The 20,611-nt window shown below is 34.8% G+C and overlaps 4 protein-coding genes across 4 annotated transcripts in view; all 4 read right to left on the reverse strand.

Moving 5' to 3' along the window:
* The window catches only part of LOC113500475 (poly(rC)-binding protein 3), a 172,659-nt gene that overhangs the window by 60,923 nt on the left and 91,125 nt on the right, over nucleotides 1-20,611 (reverse strand). Inside the window, exon 3 of the mRNA XM_026881288.1 lies at nucleotides 94-134. The gene's annotated coding sequence lies outside the window, so the exon portion shown is untranslated. The remainder of the gene's footprint in view (nucleotides 1-93; nucleotides 135-20,611) is intronic.
* Nucleotides 14,422-15,072, reverse strand: LOC113500818. The gene has a single exon (XM_026881714.1). The coding sequence runs from the start codon at nucleotides 15,070-15,072 to the stop codon at nucleotides 14,422-14,424; it is 651 nt and encodes a 216-aa protein (XP_026737515.1).
* LOC113500819 lies at nucleotides 17,093-17,737 on the reverse strand. Its single transcript, XM_026881715.1, has one exon. The coding sequence runs from the start codon at nucleotides 17,735-17,737 to the stop codon at nucleotides 17,093-17,095; it is 645 nt and encodes a 214-aa protein (XP_026737516.1).
* Nucleotides 19,595-20,215, reverse strand: LOC113500821. The gene has a single exon (XM_026881716.1). The coding sequence runs from the start codon at nucleotides 20,213-20,215 to the stop codon at nucleotides 19,595-19,597; it is 621 nt and encodes a 206-aa protein (XP_026737517.1).

Here is a 20,611-nt window from a genome sequence, read left to right on the forward strand (position 1 = left end):
ATACAATACAATTGCTATTAAAATGATGCGTGTGACCAAATGATTTCTGATAAATCATGAACGTTTAATAAATTATTGGGTAAAAGTACTTACGTAATTAGATCAGCGGTGGGTTGTATTGAATTTGGGGTGACCTGCAACAAGAAACATAAAATTTTAAATAATGTATAGTTGTAAAATAGATGACCGTTTAATTACGATTTAGAATTATATCTTAAGAATTCAGTTAAAAGCTATTAACAGTATAGTAAAGTGCTGTATCAGTACTAGGCGTACGTAGTCACGTAGGTCCTGTACGTAGGCGTAGGAGACTTTTAATACTATTTTTTGATCATCATTGCTGCGTTAAATTCACACAATATTTTTGCCTGTTCAAGTGAAATTATTTAACATACAAGTACCATAACATCCTGTAGTGACAGCCAAATAAATGCAAAGAAAACAATCAAGCTTCACAGCGACTACTAAATTTCTAATATTCATGAGAAGGATGAGACAAGATCAGTCCTTTATTCGATTGCAAATTGCCCTGTTTTGGTACAAGAACATTCTGAACATTCGATTGCTTAGTGACAGTAAGTGTACTCTGAAATACTGAACCGCAATGGGGACTTAATGTTGCTTAGTAACGTGAGGAAAGAGCAATTAAGATGTTGGGGATTCGGTGAATATTCAGACTTCCTTATTTTCGTGCAATGTAATTGAAAATTGTTGTGAGTGTACATACTGTTTTGTTTTCTTATATAACTACCTAAATACCTGGTAATTCACGTGTAATTTATGTTTTTAATTTTGTAGAACAAATAAAGTTTTAAACGAAATTTAGTTTTATTTATTTCAACCTTATTTGTGTGTCTGTAATAGTAGTAAAATTATTCTAGAAATAATTAAAATACAACGAAACTGAAAGCTTTTATGTTGCATAATACTAATGATATTTATTTAATAAACTCAAATACTTTAACCTTACATTTAAAATTGATATTACGCTTATACATAATTATAGTTTCCAGACGGAAAAAAAAGAAAATATACTCCGAATTCTTAATTTAAAACATCGAAACACACCAATATCATTACTCTAATCCGAAACACAGTTCTAAACACATATTATGAACGGAGAAACAAATAAATCCCTTTTAAAAGTATTTACTGCGCAAACCTGTAACATAATACAAAACCAGTGGCTTGAAACACGATAGTTAAGTGGTTAATCTAGCTGTCTATTGGTTTGTATCTCTCGGAGAGGTCCTAAGTAAACTTCTTGTGGACTAGTGTTTGAGTTCAGACCAATAACGTTGAAGATTCCTTTTGTGAATTACCTTCTTTCAATGTTGATGATTGTAAAATTTCTTTTTTTTTTAAACTGGGATGTAAGGAGTTTTAAATGTATTTTTTTTTAGAAATTGTGTTATCATTTAGGTTTGAGTTATGCTGACGTATATAAAGTATGTAGGTCGCATGTGTTTTTTTATTATTATATGCCAAAAAAGAAGAGATAAATAAAGATATCAGAATCCATAACGTCAAAAAAGGGAAAACTTGTGACGTCACAGAATAAAGGGTTTATTCAGCGTATGTAAACGTTTTCTAAACAGTGTATAAATTAAAAATAATGTTAGAAATCTGACACAAAAGCTTGTTAGCTCAGTAAATGTTACAAAGAATACAAGGCTTTAACTTTCAAAGATTCATAACTTTAGTTTTATGAATTACGTAGACCAACTTGTTTTAGAGTAGCTTAAACTAGCTTTCATTATAAAGCAAAGTAATAGGAATTCAAATTTAAGTCAATTGTTTTTTATTTTTGTTAATACATTCAAAAAGTCCAAAGGATATTATTTAAATTATACGGAAGAATTACGGAACATTATTAGATACATCCTTATTTAGAAAGCAAAACTTAAAATACCTTTTGAAAAAAAAAAAAGAAAATGTGGTCTTATTTTAAATCCAATAGCCACTTTGTTAAATTAAATTATGAATTATTCTGTTTTTTTTCACACAGAATATCGTGTATATATAAGTAGCATAGCTAAGCTGTCTTCTTCAAACAAAACAAAAGCCTGCTGCTGTGTTTCTAAACGACTTTTCGTATTCCACGTAGCATTCGGATCAATCAATCAATCTCAACGGCTCGTAAACGTCAACAGCTAAGCGTCAGCCTTCCTAGGCCACTACCAGAGAGGTCATTTTAAACTAGGAGCATTTAACAAGAATATAGAGTTTGTAGAACAACTTATTTGATAAGGGAAAAAATCTGACAAGGTTCTTCTTAATATAGGTAGGTATGTAGGTATTATCTTCAGGATTTTCAATTGGTTATAAAACTTCTGGTATAGACACACAGTTCTTAACATTTTCGCAAGTAAATAAAACGGGAAGTCGTCTATCTTGAGAATCGTTTTTCTAAATTACTTAGGTTCGGCCGGGACCCCATTAGTCCGTACTCGTTACCTCCGGGAGACAAATGGTGCGAAACGCGAAGAGTTGCCGCCATCGCCGAGCCGTTTATTAGTATTACCAAACTTTCCCACCAACATCATTTATACGAATAAAAAATAAAACTACAGCCAACTCGACTGAACCGTGTTTTAATTAAGAACTATAACCTCCTTTATTTCTCCCGACTAGTCTTAATTTACACTTAATGTAGAACTTTACTCGTTTAAATCTTTGTTTTCTTTGCGCTGTTTATTTCGCAATGTAAATAAAATGTGCATAATTGACACATTAAAATGTCCGCAATAAAGCCTCTGACGCGTATGTTTTAATTTAAGCGAAACTCATCAGCTACTATCATGATATATCGAAATTAAAACATATTCCGGGACGTAGGTATTAATTTGTGTGCTCTCCCGGGCGAGGGCGCTCGACGAAAGGTATTACGAAAATTTAATTGAAGTTTTGATTAAGCACTGTTGCACATGGCGGGCTCATTGATCACGACGTTATAAAGCCCGCGCTTAAAAATGTGGTCTACATCATTACCGACTACAATATAACACTCATATACCACCTCCTACTGTATTATTAATAACAGAGAATGGTTTCACTAACTATGCGAGGGTACATTTTGAAGCGAATTTCATGTCTCGCTTGCTGCTTTATAAAACTGAATGTCTGTCCTTGGATTTACGGAACGAACGATCTCGAGTATCCAAAATCTGAGCATTGTATGCTCCAGAGCTGATTGAAGAGTTAAACATCAATCTTAAGGGTAACGGTTTAAGGTGAAAAGTGTGTTGGTGAGTTCAGCAGATGTGCTGTTCCGTGTTTCGTTCTATAAACAAATAATGGGAGCAAGGGATTGATGGTAGTGAATGAGCCCACGTCCTACGCAAACTTGTGCAGTATCCGAACTAGGGCCATTGTGTTGTATTCAAACGTTGAACCACTGGGAAAATATTGATCTTTTATAGTTTATTCAATATCGAATACCTGAGCAGATATCAGCTCAACCGGAAAATTGTAATGTCATGGAAACACCAGTCACACACCGAATTTTACCGCTTTTGTGGATATATTATTGTGTGGGGATCCTCTACGGGTTTTTGTAATTTAAACATAGAAGAAGAAATACAGGTTTAAAGTTTACGCTGAACAACGGAGTTAAATGAATTGCCTCATTTAACACTTAACTTCCTTGTATTTAAATTAATAAAAGTTAAAAGTAATTACTGAGCTGTTTGTGTATCTATTTAAGAACTTATTAATGGATTTCCCTTTCCAGAATTGCATAGTGCAGTCTTGACGACAATATATGAAAAACTTATGAGTCCCTTACGTAAAAGAAATTTATTTAAAGAGGGTTTTAGATGCTTTTCGTCTCACTCGCTATAAAAGTGACCGGGAAACTGCTCGTTATAATGAGTGGGGCTTCCAATCCGGCATTATTTCTACCCAATAAATACACTAAGCGCTCCATATGCGTACCGAGAAATATATTTTGCGTATCAACAATAACATTTTCACATTATAATAATATATATCTATATAATAGCAGTAACGGCGCTTGTAATTATTAAAGAAAAATATTTTGTTGACAAAACATTTATTTGATTTAGGTAAAACTGATGTAATCGATCAAACAAATGGAACTAACGAAAACGTGTCTCGTTTTTGTTCGTGATTTATAAAAATTGTCATTACAGCATATGTACTTAATTGATTTCTATCCCCATAAAACTCTTGTGGAAACCACAAGTCTTCAGGCCGAGAATCTCTTTTTAAATTGCAAAGGAAAGTACAATAATTCGTTTTATTATATTCGTGTCCAACGTTAATATCTCGCCTAGACCGCGCAAGCAAACAGTTAGACAAGTTTAATAAAAGCAGATCGTATTAGCACCCAACTTGTTAAGCTTTTTATGGTCACCCAGATTGATGCAAAGCGGTGTTTTTGTTTTATTTAGTAGATTTACTGTTTTTTTAAAGGAATAAATGTCTAGTTTTAGAATCGAGTGTTGAAAAAGTGTAGCAATTTGCAAGGCGTGAGTCTGAGTATGGCGACATAATTTTAATATATCGTAATTGTAACATCCTGTAAATTCATATTCTGCAAATAAAGAATTTGATTTGATTTTATTTTTTTCTTACGATTTCATTTATTACCTTTATAATTACTTAATTTAGTGGGCATATTTATTCAATATGATTATATAATCAGATACCATTTTGTAAGTAATTTAAGTAACAAAAATAAAATCCAATTAAAGGAAAATCGTACATACAACCTTTCAGAGATTTTAAATTAAGAGCCATTAGCTTTTTAAATTAAGTGCCTCCCGATCGTGAAAGATGAAAATGAAAAACATTAATTTATACTTCAACTTCAAGGATTCATATTTAGAGGGCTAGACTATTGATACGGGTTCACTCGGAAAAATTGTCCTTCTTGAAGTCCAAGTTATTCTCATGCCAAACGTCATAATAATAGGTGTAAAAACTTGAAAACTTGGGCTCAGAACTTTATAAAGTTAGCGGAATAACAATAAATTTATTCAATGTATTACTTGACTGCAAGAATACTGTACTGTACGCTACGTGTCGCGGGTTCAATCCCTGTGTATGACAAGCGTTTGTGTGATCAATGAATGCTGGAATCTTCATGTATTTGACTTTAATTTCTTTGAAACTTCCTGTGACACAAGGATTAATTTTCTTATCGTGGAAGTCGTAAAAAAACATTTAAAATCATTTATTTATTAGTACCAGGTTTTTGACCATAAATGTAATTCAATTTTCAATAAGCGGATTTCAACGGTATAATTACAGGCATTGGAAATGCACTCATGTAATTGTTAATAAATCAATCAAGGATTAGGATGCAAATTCAAATGGTTTCGAATATCCTACAAATAACATAGTCCGCGAAATTCCAAACGTTGCAATGATTCTGCCAGGTTAATTGAAAATGTATACGTATACATACCTACAATACAACCTATATATATGTAGGTATGGTGAGAACTTGTTTTATATAAAAAAGGATAGATAAAAATCATGGCAACAAATTGAGCCGTCGTGCTGGCACTTGCCTGGCAATGCTTACAAAAATTAAAAAAAAGCATCATAGTGGATAATATGCCATTTGGGTTGTGACTACTTATGTAGGTTGAGTTGATCGATAATTGTCCGTAATGTCTATGACCAATATTACTAGTGTTTTCTTACAGAACTACTTCATATAAATGAATTTATTTTATTTTATATTAGATATGTATCTTGGATCAGATCGCACTGCGCGCGGGGTCTTTTCACGCGAAATGGTAAGTAAACTTTCTAAGAAGAACCGACTCAAATTGCTGGAGTGAAACATAAATAGAAACTTTCGAATAATAAAATGAAGTATAAACTTCAAAGACGCTGATGCCCAATAATCTAATATCTACAATGGGAAATTATTACAGTGTAAGCAATGTTATAACAAATATTGTGAACGGAATTTGTAACAAGAGTCCAAAGCCGAACTTAAAAATCTATTTTATATTTTTCAGGTGATTCGAAATTGGAATTCAATAGCTAGTACCGCGCAGTGTGGGGAACAACGGGATATCTGCCAACTTTGTTTGTCCGAGAGTTAAAATATATTCAACAACGCGACAGAAGTTTACGAGTTAGGCATAGCTTTTTTTTTTTCAACTAGCCGCAACGATGCGCCGTGAAAAGTCGTAATTAACGTGGCTTTCACGACGACCCAGCGAACAGTGCCCTCTTATGGGATTGTCAAGAATACAAAGCTAGACCCGTATTGTTACGTAAATAAAAACGCTTGGTTTCCATAAAATCCTATGTTCCCGCAGGCCACGGTTTTGGGTTGGCGGTTAAACAAACTTTGATATGACACACTTGTATCTAATAATACGAGGTTACTCGTATTGGATTTGGTAGCAAACTTCGTTATACAGAGATTATCTGCCAACTATACAGCTTTCAAGTTTCGTGAAGTTTTATCAAATGGGATTATCTATTACACGGTGTTATGTCGTTAGATTTAGATTATTGGACTAAACTTTACACTTTATCGAATGAGTTGTAGTTATTCAAATGTAATTTAACAGATAACCAACTAAATTGATATTCATCGGTTTTCGAAAAGGTACTTATTTTTTGTCTCATCATCTTGATTGTTGAAAAACGGTATTTCAATATAATATTTTTCACACGTCAGTCAATCAAAAACTTTCAGATAAAACAAAAGAAGGTCGGAATGAAGGAAATCCTACTTGTTATAAATAAAGTTGACATTTGACTGAATCACGACGTCACACAAATGCAACGCAAAAAAAACAATTTGATAATTGTGCTAAGTACTTAAACACTCTATTTATATAATCCATGTGTTGTATTACGAAATTATGCAATTTTTCATAAAGTTTAAGTTGGCGCGGCAGGTGGGGGGCTTAACTGCTCTAATGAAGCTACGGATGCACCCGCACGTTATTAAGGGATCACTCCCCGCCTTTTATGCGCCATGAATAGTGTGTTTTATTAACTTTATTTTAATGCCAGAGAATATTTTTATACGTTCTACAAATATGAACCTGTATTTATGTATTTGGTTGTACATGATGATCCTTGTACGTTATGAATAATGTGTTCATGTGGTGAAGTGAAAAAGTATGTTTTAAAGTACAGGTAGGTGGAATATTCTTTAAAATACTTGTGTTTCATCGCAATGATGATAATTTGGCAGAACAATAAGTTATTTGCTGCTAGAGAGTAACATAAGGGTGTGTTACATGCTTCGTCTCAATAAATTTTATAACTACCTACTCAAAATGTAGCGTAATATTGTATTGGCGAGAGGGCACTTTTCTTAATATTTCATGGAATACTTACGAAATTAAGTTCAATCAAAAATTTGCACACATTTACAGGCAATGTCCAAAAATAACTATGTCAATGTCTAAAAATACTAGTCACTAGCATAGCTAGTTCTAAATAAAATCGTTTTACTTAAGAAGCTACGTGTAAGCAACCTCTGCAAATATATTCGCTACAATAAATTTCAAATAAATAAGTAAATAGCGGCGTAGTATCTCATTTAAATGTTCAGCAGGTGTACATTAAGCCGACTGGATACAGCACTGTGGCTTCACCGAAATTGAATTTAAAAAATATTACCAACTCGCGAACTTGGCCGCACTCCAAAAGACAATACCTACCGTCTTGTATATTCATTTTAAAGAAATAAATACTTACAGAGCACAAAGACTGGTGTGCAGGGCGTGCTCTTGTTAGTGATAGACCCTTGGCAATCGTTTTGTTACGGAAACAACGGCGAAGAGAAAAACTAGAGACTTTCATGTTACCTGTTAAATATTGAGGCGCCGATCGAATCTAGCAGCTTTGAGTTTGAACTGTTTGTCTGTTAGTCACACTAAAGAGATATGAGATACATAGTGGAACTTGATGTGACTTCCCACGTATTCGTAAACCCACAACTGACATCCCTATCTAAAACATCACATTGTAAATTTTAAACAAAATATTTACAGAACGCGTTTACTTATTCAAATGATAAAATAACATTAAAATCAGTTTTAGTTAAGTTCATGCAGCCCATGAAAATATTTAGATGATCGACGCGCAGTCTGATGTTTTGGAAGCAAACAACGGCGTTACCACCTCGTGAAACTTTTTACATTAGCCGTACCTACGGCCCGAGTCTGTTTGTTTCGTGCCTTCGAACCTGGTAGCGAACTACGGCGCACAAGTTTGGGGTCTCATTTTAAAACTCCCTACCCTCGGCACGGGTAAATTTTAATCATAAAGAGACAATAGATGAAGGTTTACGCTAAACTTTTGCTCTGATTTACGCGATATTTTTGCGGGCTATTCAACTGCATGATTTTATTTGCGGTTATTTGCAACGAATGCCTTTAATAATAGTCCGCACAAATCTTCCTTGCGGGCCCAATTTTAGCACGAATGGTCATTTTTAGGTAATGGTTTGGGGAAGCGGGTTAAGCGAGGGCGGACCACTAACTAATGAGAAATGCCGGCAATTTACTAGCGAGCAATATGGAATCAGGTGTTAGAGTATTGCTTAATTCTATTACTCCACTTGGCATTCTATTTATATTATTGCTGGTTGAACACTGTATTTACTTTAACATTTCTGTTTGATAATAAAACAGTTTCGTACTAAATAAAAGCCTAGTAATGTATGGCACTTTTACAGCACTCTGGAAGTCAGGTATAATAAAATAATGTCTTATTTCCTTTTACAGTGAGCAGTCGTAACGTAAGGCAAAAATGTGCTACTGGAAACTGTCCAACAAAGAGTATCTACATCAGAGTAATATATTTTACATTCAATTTTGAGGAAAATGGCTACTGTATTTATGTTTTATTTACAGTCGTTACGTTGTTACGATTTGTATTGAGTTACCGTGGTTTAGTGCCGAGTATATGATGAGATTCTCATTTAATATGAAATCAAAATTATCAGAATCCTGTCGTACAATTATATTAAGACGCGAACCTCCTCATGATTTCATATTAAATGAGATAGCTGCAAAGAAAACTTACAGGAAGAAGGAGCGAGATGAAAAAGCTCCTCCAAATAATTTTAATATTCAATTATTCAAGATTTTCAATTTTCAAGGAAAAGATTATAAGATTTCTTAGCTGGTTTGAGCCATAATGAGTTTCCGGTATAACAGTTTAGTAGGATGAGGTTTGGACTGGTTCATTTGAACAAGGAATCTATTAACGAAATTACCTCAAGTAGGGCCGTGGCCCTTTAATGCCTCCGCTATCCATGGCTGAGCGTTGATTTAAGATTAAAAGAGATTGCGCTAATGAAAACAACTTGAGACTTTTTGCGCTTTAGCAGACTTTCTTATCTAGTTTGGTGTTACAAACAAGAAACTTTGAGCTGCCAAGGCAACTATTGTAATATTTATGAAATAATTGTGTGGGAAATTAAGTATATTATTATTTGCTCGTTGTGATGTAAGTTAATTAATGAAGCATTGATGTAGTCTAGAATTTAGGTTTAGTTATATTTCTCGTTTTTTATTAAGCTGATCTAAAGATCGCTCTTGCTATTTAAAACTCTTGCTATTCAAATTTGATATTTATTTACGTAGAATACATTTGCAACGATAATAATATCCAATTCCTTGCTTCATTATTTAAAAGGGAAGTTTAAATTGAAAAAAAAGAAAGTTTTCAAAAAAAAATATAAAAGGAGCTGAAAAAAATTATATGTATTCAGTTATCTATGAAAATTACATACTATTTTCAGGAGTTACTTTTTCAGAAATATTTAAAGACGTAGTGCTTGGAGTAACATTTCACCAGATGTTCAAGGGGGCGTATGTAAGGTAAACAATATCTTCTGCCATCTTACCTCATGGCTTATAACTATTTACAGTTCGCTTTAAAACCATAAATCAAGAATCCAAATCAATCAATGATCCCCGTCGCTATTCTCAGTTAGCCGCTGTCAATCAATTTGCTAGCTAATCATATTAGTTCCAGAATATCTCTGAATTTTGCCCGAAGCATCCGCGGTCCGATCTCTACAATCAAATTACTTGGGCCGACCCGGGTATTTTAAGGTTAGACGATGATCTAAGTTTTATCTGCTATCTTCGATTGTTATTCCGTTTAGCTTTTCTGTTTGTGACGCGTCTTGACGAAGTTGGGTAGTTTTAATACTGTTTCTATGTGAAATGGACTACTTTTTCCAAGAAATCAAAAGGCCCTATAAAAATGACAAGTTTGGCTTTAGTAGTTTTAATTTGCCGTCATTAGTATGTTGTTTGCTTCGATGAACTGAACCTAAGCTGAAAGTAAGTTATAAAAATAGTGAGAACACAGGTTTCAGATAAATAAATAACTAGATAAAGTCCGCACATCATCGGTGGCTAGTCATTGCGAAATATCACTTTTTATTATTATAAATTAACTTGCGAATAAGTGCTAAATGTATAAGTTGAAACCATCGTTAAAATAAATGATTTGAACTCTATTATGACTTGAAATAGCCAATTAGTACGACGTCCAAACAGACTGTAGTTATTGAGAAGAGAATATTTAATTAATGAACACCTATTTCGTTTACCTTATAAATTTAATTAAACAACAATTTATATCCTAGTACATTTTTGTGTTCTTGTGATTGAGGCTTCTCAGACACAATTATACATTGAAAAATACGATAGAAGTAGAATAAATTTACGTCTTAAAAAATGTTTAGTATTGTATTTTTTTCGCATCGTGTAAATTTTTTGAATATGTGAACATAAAACACTTCAAATAATACGCAGTAAACTTAGATTATTTTAACATTATTTCCCATTCCACGATTTAATGCCAATAGCATTATTTTATTCAATATTACAGTACAATTAGTAGAGACTGGCAAAGTTTGCTTTACGTTGGAGTTTTGCCAGTTACACGGTCTTAAGTCCGAACAGACCGGTGCGATTACTATATCTCACAAAACAGGCTAAAGATGAAGCAAGACGCCACTATATCTAATGTAGATTGCCATCTCGCACTAACAATGGCGACAGTATTACCTAAGTTCATAGTACAGATACGGGTCCTAATACCGTTGTTGCTAAACAATGTGAGACAATAGATTCACCCCGACTTAACTCTGCTTGATCCGTGACGTCATAATTGGTGTAGCAGCTTGACGTAAACCTATGATAATGTGTTTAATATACAGTATGTTCACAAAAGAGGTACAATAATAGAGTTAAGTACGTAAACCTAAAGGGTGATATAACTATCTAGAATTTCGTAGTCGAACACCTAACCTTTTAAGGTTATTTAAGATTGAAGGAAAAGCATTCACGGATCACGCAAACGCTTTTTCTACGCGAGGATCGCCGTGAACCACTCAGCAATCAGTGCAGTCAAATATGTGAAAAATAGAAGCCATAACAGCACATTCTATGTTCTGTCACGCTACTTACACTTTTAAACCAGTCAAGTTCGAGTCGAAATCACGACACTGGCGGTTCCGCACAAATGAGCTGATATAAAACAAATCGCAATAATCACGAATATCTATTTTCAAATTGATTTGTCCCCACTAGTTACAAGTAGCTAGTCTAGCTTTACGAACTCTAAAACTGGTTGTAGGTCACCTAGTGTCTAGTAAATTACCGTATGTGCGTTAAGAGTGAATATAATTTAAGTCGTATTTACGGTCATATTCATAATGATACAAAATCCCTAGTAATTATGTTTAGTAGTTATTATGTCAATGAAATAGAATACTTTGTGTGATGTTCACTACGATTTCATGGGAACAAACTAGTGGATTTTAATGAGGATGTAATATCTAAAATGTTTTGGTAATTATCTTAGTACGCTGTTTTCGTCTAAAAGATAATTTTTTGACAACATTTGTACGTATAATATTGTTGAAACATACCATATTTACTTGTTGTAAACTTGACATTTGTCACGTTTTATTTCTGCGAATTTAGGCAGCAATTGATAACGTAATAGTGTAAAAATAATTTAATAGACAAAATGTGAAAACGTCCTTTTCCAAAAAAAAAAATCCTTGTGTCGCGGGGGCTTTCACAAACATTTAAGTCGCACAGACTCAGGAAAAGCATTCGTGGATCACACAAACGCTTGCCCTAACCGAGGATGGAATCCGCGACACATCGCGCACTCTAGGATAGGCGTGGTGACGTCAACCACTTGTTAAGTTGAAAAAATTACTAAATAAGGTTCAAATTATTGTTACTATGGGTATTAGGATATCGGTAGTCCGGCAAGCGAGCTGACGGCGCACCGTAAAGTAATCAGACGCACACACGCGCGCCTCCACGATCGGCTACCGCAGCCCAGCTGAGCATAAATTTCAATTATGACTCGATAAATAATTGTTAATTGAACCAAATCCAGCCCTTTAACGATAGATAACTTTATTATAATATTAACATCATATATAGGTACCAAAGCTGGGCACAGGCCTCTTCCAGCTATAGGCAAGATTTGATTTCAGATTCCAATGTTTGCAATCCAGCTTCACGCTGTTTTTCTTTACCGTTTATCAGTGGTGTCTTAAAATAATTAAGCAAGTACTTTGTCGGGATTAAACTTGAACTTCGTGCATACCTACCAATCCACGCATAGAACCGCAAGGCCACTATGGAAGATAATTTTTGAAGAGTTATAGTAACCATTATTAGATTACTAGATTTTCTGCAAAGAGCAATGTTTGACGGAGTTTTTCAAAAATGTAACATATGTGTACTCAGCAGGGAAAAGTCTTCTTTCTGTCTCAGAACCTTACGTTTTATCATTTACATTTTTCATCTTCAACTCAATTTAGTAGCTACCTTCCGTTTCGGGTCGCCGTATCTGCTTGAGAGTATCCTATGGGATTTCCTAAGTTAGTTTTTCGACGTATAAACTGTCTGAAATATTCAAAACAACGGAATTTAGACAAAGAGCCTTATATTAAAAATATTGTGGGTTTATGGTGATAAAACAAGACTATTACTTTATCATACTTTTCAGTGGAAACTATAAACGTTTTTGGGACTTTGGAAAATCGTTTTTGGGCTTATAATTTTACTCTCAAAACCAAACTTGGACGCAGTAGCCGTTACACTACAGCGTTAAGTAAGTCTCATGCTACAACTCAGGTCGACATATTAAGAGCACATAGACATAAAAACAAGCGCCACCGTAACCAAAAGCCCATCTAGCAAAATTGCCATCCGCTTACTCATTACCGACGGAGGCAACCGCGGGATCCGATATCCCTGCGCACGTGACTAAAGGAAATTGAAATCTGTATCGGTACATCGAAATATTGAATGGAAGTCCTACAAACAATTTTAATTATCCACTAATTTCAACTGTCTTTTTGGATAGACAATGAAAAAAGAAAAAAAATGTGTCAACGTCAAATGAAATTGAAGGAAAACGTTTTAAAAAAAAATGATGATTACTTTTTAAACAATACTCCTGACCAAATCAAAAAACTAAAAATATTTAAAAACTGGATGGTACAGAAACGCGAGGCCATATTGTCGTAACGGACTTCTGTTGCATTGTCGTCCAGTTACCTTCTATTCGCGATCGAAGAAGAATTTACTTAAATCAACTAAGGTCAGATAATCGTATCCCAAGGTTGTAAGAATAACACGTTTATAGGAACGTCCCAATTCTGAACACGCTAAAAAAATCGTAACCTATGGCTAAAGAACCAGACTAGAGAAGGTGTAGATTTTATGATTAGGAGATAAGTTGTGAGCCACCCTCAGCCGTGTTCGGCGGCTCCCGGGCGGAACCCTCTTATTATGAGCCTGCACGACTTGATACTTGAACACGTTTGCTTGCCACAATCAAAGAAGTCTTTATTTATTTTCCCATTAGTTAAGAGTAACGTATAACATTTAGGAATTTAGTTGGCAGTTGATCTCATATTGGGTAAGGCAACGTTTCAAAGGTTTTACGTTTTACACCACGGTTTAAGATGGTCGAAGAGTCGAGAATCGGGTCGGAAACCTATGCAGATGTATCTTTAAGCGATTATTGGCAACCAGGTTCCCTCAACAAAAATTGTCAGCAAATGCACGCAACAATTTGATCGTACACTTGAAAAGAATCATTTACTCACAAGCAGTTATAATTAAAGATCAAGCTTTTAATGAAAACAAACTATTTTATTGAGTCATTATTATTTAGATTTCTTCATTTTACTGCTTCAAGGACTTTGTGAAATATAAAACTAACGCAAGAATCTAGCATCGATCGCGGTTTACTCACAACACGTCACATCTTTGTTTGTAATTAAAACAAAACATATTCATGCAAAATTATAGTATTTATTCGAAAAAATAACATTACATCATTTATATATTGGTCATTAATAAAAGAGCACAAACTTTTTAATTTTGAGGTACCAGGTGGTGATATCTATTAATTAGTACCGATTTTATAGCAAACTATGGAAGCCTCAGGAGATCCACTAGCTTGCCAACCAGTTACTTTGCACACATAGCGTTTGTTTATAGGGCTAATCTCTATCGTGTTGGGGCCGAAATACGGTAATTCGAAGCTAACTTCGGCGATCCCGCTTCCATCTAAGTGGATCTCGAAAGATCCCTTAACGCCTTCTGAATTTTCTTCATCTGTGCTTACCGCTTTAAATTCGGCCGATTTTATCTGGTTGAAAACAATGTTGTTGACTGTGTACACTTTTTGATCATCTCGCACCCACTGTCCCGAGCTCAGCGCTGAGTTCATGATCTTCCCCTTTCCACCCACATTATTATCGTTTTTGATGTCGAAAGTGACAGAATGTAACTCGCTTTGAAACATAGCAAATGTCGCAATACGATTTTCCTCAAATCTTCCAAATCCTGTAATACATTTCATGACTCCCGTCATAGTAAATTCGCCAGAGGTGACCAAGTTTATGACACATAATATTTTCTCGCAGTCAACCATGCCCGCTACTGCACTCCAGTCCATGCGTTTGGAGCTGGCGCTGCAATAGGCATCGACATTTGTCGAGGCGAGCAGTACCGCTGCCAAAGCGGCGAAACGGATCACGGATGTGGTCTTCATGGTACGCTTGCACTGAAATGAATTGTGACACTAAACACTAAACACCCACTTATATATGCGCAGGCTTATCCTGTCTAAACGTTGGTTATCCTTATTTTTGTGGTTAAAAACAAATTAATAAGGAATTATTAAATAAATAAAATAATCAGCCGGCTATTTTAGGCATTTGACGAACTCAAAAATAGACTTTTTGTAATCAGAAAATGAATAACTTACCTAGATTCAGTATTTAAATAAAACCATTTCCATTCTAATGACATTGAAGAATTGTTGTGCTTTTTCGGCGGAGTGATGATCTGCGCAAGATGGCTGGCGAATATAGGCTGATGATGATGATGATGATTTTATGCTTTTTTTTAAATATTGTATGTTACATTTTGAAATCAAGCACCAATTATACTTACATTTGCAGAAAAATTGTAAGAGTGATTCAATAGCATTATGGAAATTAATCCTTTTGTCGCGGGGGTTCACACAAACATACGGGTCACATGCTTCAAGACACCCATACTCATGACAAGCATTCGTGGATCCCTCAAATGTCTTACGCGGTGATAGAACCCAAGACACGTCGCGCGCATTGAGTTTGGCGTTGTGACCTCAACCACTCGGCTATACGTACAGCCAGTCTTTACTGTACTGGTATTGAGTAGAAGTTGGACAGTTTTGTCTATTTTTTGTTTGTTACTAGTGTTCCATCTAATGAATAAAGAGTGTGAAAATCCTGTCCACGTTTTATTTCCATTTTTTTAATTGAGCTTATTATTTTATTTTTTTAGCCTTCCTATCGATAGCTTTACACAGAGAGCTCGTGTAGTTGTCGTAATTTTCCTGTAACTTTTTAATTTGAGTAGGTAACTTAACATTTCTTTTAACGTAGTCGGTTGAAAGGGGAACAGAGTGAATGAATGATTGAGATACCAAAGCTAAGCCTATGTAACGAAGATAAAAACTTTAAAGGTATAGAATTCGAAAAAAAATGGAAATCATTTTTTTTGTGAATTCAATATCAGCCAAGAAATGCAGTTTCTTCAACTCAGAAAACAGCCTATAAGGAACAACTGAGGAAGGAGGGGTCAGGCGTAATTAAGTTAAAAAGGTTAAGCTCGGTTAGTACTTAGAATAAATATTAGGAATTATATGATATTATATTTTGCTACATTGTATTATTATCTGGAGCTGGTGTTGAAAGATTACTAAATTGTAACATTTCTTATTTTATAACTATCAGAAAATATGGAATAAATTAATGGCCTATTAAGTTAGCGATTCCAAACACCTAGTTCTTTTTCGTTTCTGTGTTTTAGGTAATCTTCAAAACGACTCGATTTTCGAAGCAGCTGACTCATAAAAAAAAAAAACGTAAAAATATCTATATGATCTTCCAACTATAATATAGCGTGTCTAGCTATGTTTTTATTTAATCGCAATGTGCATTTGATGGATAAAACAAAAAAATCGTGTACAATATAACATTTATTACACAAACAACATTTCTTATTAAACCTACGTAAAACATAACTTGTCGAGGATACAATGTTTGGAAAAAGCATGCATTGGTTATACAAGATTTTAATACTCCACCCTCCAAAAGCTACATATAAGTTGTCCTGAAATGGTATTTTTGAGCTGAGTCTAAGTTACTTTAGTGTCAAGTTCACCTGTCAAAGTAATTAGTTTTGAGGTGGCTCCTTGATAGTTGATTCGGTTACAACCAAGTATACATTGCCAATTTTGTTACAGTTACCAAGCAACTGAACGTTGATATATAAAAATATCGGATTGTATCGCTTTACTAAAATCAACATTACTTTATTTGAATACTTAAATACCGAAAATGCCGAATACGTTATTCCTCAAATTGTTCCAGAGATTCAGTTGTAATTAAATAAATGGATGACAACTAACATGTTGCTTTGTATACACTGATATTTAGAACTTGTACATTAAATAAGAACTTTAGAGAGCTCAAAAATACCAAAACAATGAAAACCTATAAGTAGCTCTTGGAGGGTGGAAACTAAATGAGTGTTTTCCTTTTATGACAAATTATTTCTACAGTCGGGCACCCGCTTGATGTCATACCACTTAGGTTACAAGCATAATTAATAGCATGATACGTGATGTCCAGCTGGTTCTGACCCCAATACGGGACTTTGAAGACAACAACGGCAACTTTCTTCCCTCTTTCGTGGATTTCAAAACTACCTTCAACTCCAGAACCTTCGTCGCGGCTTCTTGCTGAAAAAGTCACCGATGTCTTGCGATCGAATTTAATATTGTTGATGTTCTTTGCGAATCGACCGCCATACTCCCATATACCCATAGACAGCACGGTGTTCATAATCACACCCGTTTCATCGACACCCTGACCGTTCATGACTATAAAAGTTACAAATTTATTCGTTTTGGATGAGATCGCTTGGATACCGTCGATCGTTTTACATTGTATACTCGACGTAACAATAATGCCACCAAAGGTGACAAAGTTAATAAAACTGAATGTTAAATAGAAGACATTAACTCTTCGCAATCGCTTTAGAGCGTCAACCGTTCGTGGTAGACCGTCTGCATAGTTAGAGCAATAGCCGCTGGCGTCGACAAGTGCGTATGTGACTATTGCCGTCACTAAGGCGGCGGAGCGGATTACGGTTGTGGTCTTCATGATGCGTTTGCACTAAAATAATTTGAAACCCTCAAAACCACATTTATATGTGCTAGCTTATCGCTTGTTTGAGCAAGTTATCCTCATTTGAATAGACTTCAAGACGCAGGAGGTCATCAATACTTCAGATTTTGTACTTACATAATGCCGAAAAAGGTTTTCGAATTCAGTTTAATTTTATTGAAAATAGTTCAGGCATTTGTTAGGCTATGTCCAGCAGTGGACTACTAAAGGCTGATGATGATGATGATGATGGTGATATTTTACGGTTGCAATGTAAGCTATAACGGCAGTATTTAATACAATATGGGTATAAGGTTTCGGTTTGACCTGTCTGGCTGCATATTTATAATCAAACTGGGCTTATTTATTTAATAACTTATATGGACCTTGCCCATTGAGGACCACCACTTTCTTACTCGTGTAGGAACAAATAAACCTTTAAAAGCAATGTTTCACTATTGTCGTCAGTAATCATCCAAAACAGTGAATGTGAACAAACGGAACATCATCTTCTATGTGAGTGTGGTCGGTGACAATACGGACGTCACGCCTTATTCAACAGTTGCCATAATACTAATGCCATACCTATTATTTGAATAAAAAAGCTAGCAGCTCTTAATATTATCTTAGGATCTAGGTATATTGTTAACATATTATACTATCTGTGGCACTTGACAACTGGGTGATACTCAGCTGCTGATGTTTTTTCTTGCTTGCTGTGTAAGGAAGTAGAAAATATATATTTTCCTTCTCATATTTATGACATTTCGGGTTTTAAGACAGTCAATTGTTTCAGATATATCGAGCGTAACTGCCGAGTTCTCGCTATTTATCATTGCTGATAAAAGGTGTATCATTGGCATCTGTGGCGTGATAAACCCGTAATAAAAAAGGCTTTTAAATCTCGTGCCGGACTTAAATAGTAAATCCAGCTTTTAAGTACTTTTATAGCAAACATAGGTAATAGTTTTGCGTTTGGCAAGTGTCTTGCAACTGCGTATAAAGTTAGCCGAAAAAGTTTCAATGTTGTTGTAAACAAAAAAGGTTTCAGAACAGTTTGAATAAAGGGCTGGAGTTTGAAGTATTCATAGTTTTATTCCGGTTAAAAACTAACTGTAACAAGATTAGGAACCTTAAAGACCATATTTTATGGTATGGTATGTTATATCTAATAGACTGTTTTGAGGTGTGTTTAAAGTTACAGTAATGGCTTTAGGTACACGATTCCAAAATGTGTATGGAGAAGAACCGGCAGGAAACACCAGAAGATATTATTGTTACATTTATTTAATTGTTAAGCTTATATTGACATTGCATTTATCAGAGTTAGCAACAAGACCTGTTAAAAATATAATTAAGTAACGAAACGTTATATTTTTGCTAATATAATTTTTATTTAACCAAGTTCCGAATTCAAATGTGGCAACTGCTGAACAGATATAGTTCAAATGAATTAACATGAAACATTTAACTAACGAGCAAATTTTTAAAGTATTGAATAACAAAAAAATGAATGTTCGTTTTTAGCTCTGCTTAATACCAATGCTCGGTGTATACATATTTATTTATGTATACACAACATACACAGAGTAAAACACAATTTAAAGAAAAATACATAAACGTACACATACACGGATTATATCGGTATAAGTTTATGACATATGTAATTGACAACTTAATAAATGAATGAGATTATATTAAACCATAGTAAATTAAAAAAAAACCCTTCTCTCATTAGTCACATTATTTAACCCCATTCAGTAAGCTTTTCATAGTCCTTAACTCTAAGTGAAACAACATACAATATTCATGCACAAAATTTATTAAAAAAAGATGAAATCGGGTAGACACAATTTACTGAGGTACTTTTAAAGAGTAGCAACTGACATCAATAGTGAAATACGGATTGTAATACCAGCTATCGGTACACAAATAATCTGTGTTAAGTTGTCTGATAATAACTCTTGCGTCTCCATCCAGCGGTGACTCGAATAGCACCTTCGCGATCGGTGCGCCTTCCTCGTGGATCTCGAAATATCCCGCGACACCATTGATATTGCCTTCCTGTCCAACTGCTCTAAACTTTGCCGGCTGTTTGTTGAATTCAATATTGTCAACATTCGGCACATCAGCGCCATCCTTTTGCCATTTGCCATATTTCATATGAGAGCCCGCGATCGTACCCTTTTCGCTGAGAAATTCACCGTTCTGGACGACGAGGTCAACATAATAATTCCAATCACCCTTTGCGTAAGTTATTGCCCGTGACCTACTTGTAATGCAAGATAATATTGATGTCATAGAAATGTTACCCGTCAAAACTAAATTAACAAGGCACATTACTATGTTGAGGGCATTTTTTGGCGACGGACGCTCCTTGAGGTCAAAGTCGTCGATTTTCCAGGCGTCAACATTTGCCGAGGCGAGCAGTACCGCTGCCAAAGCGGCAAACCGGATTACGGACGTGGTCTTCATCCTATGCTTGCACCGAAATGAATTGTAACACTAAGCTCTAAGCACCCATTTATATATGCGCAGGCTTATCCTGTCTAAATGCAAGTTATCCTTATTTTTGTGGTTAAAACAAGTTACTGAGAATTAATTGGATAGTACTTAATATAATTAATCCGATATTTTGGGCACATGACGAACCATTCTGTTGAATGACACACACGAAACTTAAAATTAGTTAGTAGGTGCCATGAAGAGCGGGTTTCTTCCCTTGAAGTCTTGGCTACATATTTACCCCATGTAGGTGTATGTCACCATGACAGATTCCTCTTTTAAAAATAATGAGTTGCTTTCCAAAGGTAGTAAAACGACGAAATCTTTCCGACGATATTTGATCCATATACCTATACCGCTTTTATC

Source organism: Trichoplusia ni, chromosome 14, assembly GCF_003590095.1.
Source record: "Trichoplusia ni isolate ovarian cell line Hi5 chromosome 14, tn1, whole genome shotgun sequence".
NCBI classification, from domain to species: Eukaryota; Metazoa; Arthropoda; class Insecta; order Lepidoptera; family Noctuidae; genus Trichoplusia; species Trichoplusia ni.

Coding starts and splice junctions, on each gene's coding strand:
- LOC113500818 (XM_026881714.1), bottom strand. CDS start 15,072: ATGAAGACCACATCCGTGATCCGTTTCGCCGCTTTGGCAGCGGTACTG.
- LOC113500819 (XM_026881715.1), bottom strand. CDS start 17,737: ATGAAGACCACAACCGTAATCCGCTCCGCCGCCTTAGTGACGGCAATA.
- LOC113500821 (XM_026881716.1), bottom strand. CDS start 20,215: ATGAAGACCACGTCCGTAATCCGGTTTGCCGCTTTGGCAGCGGTACTG.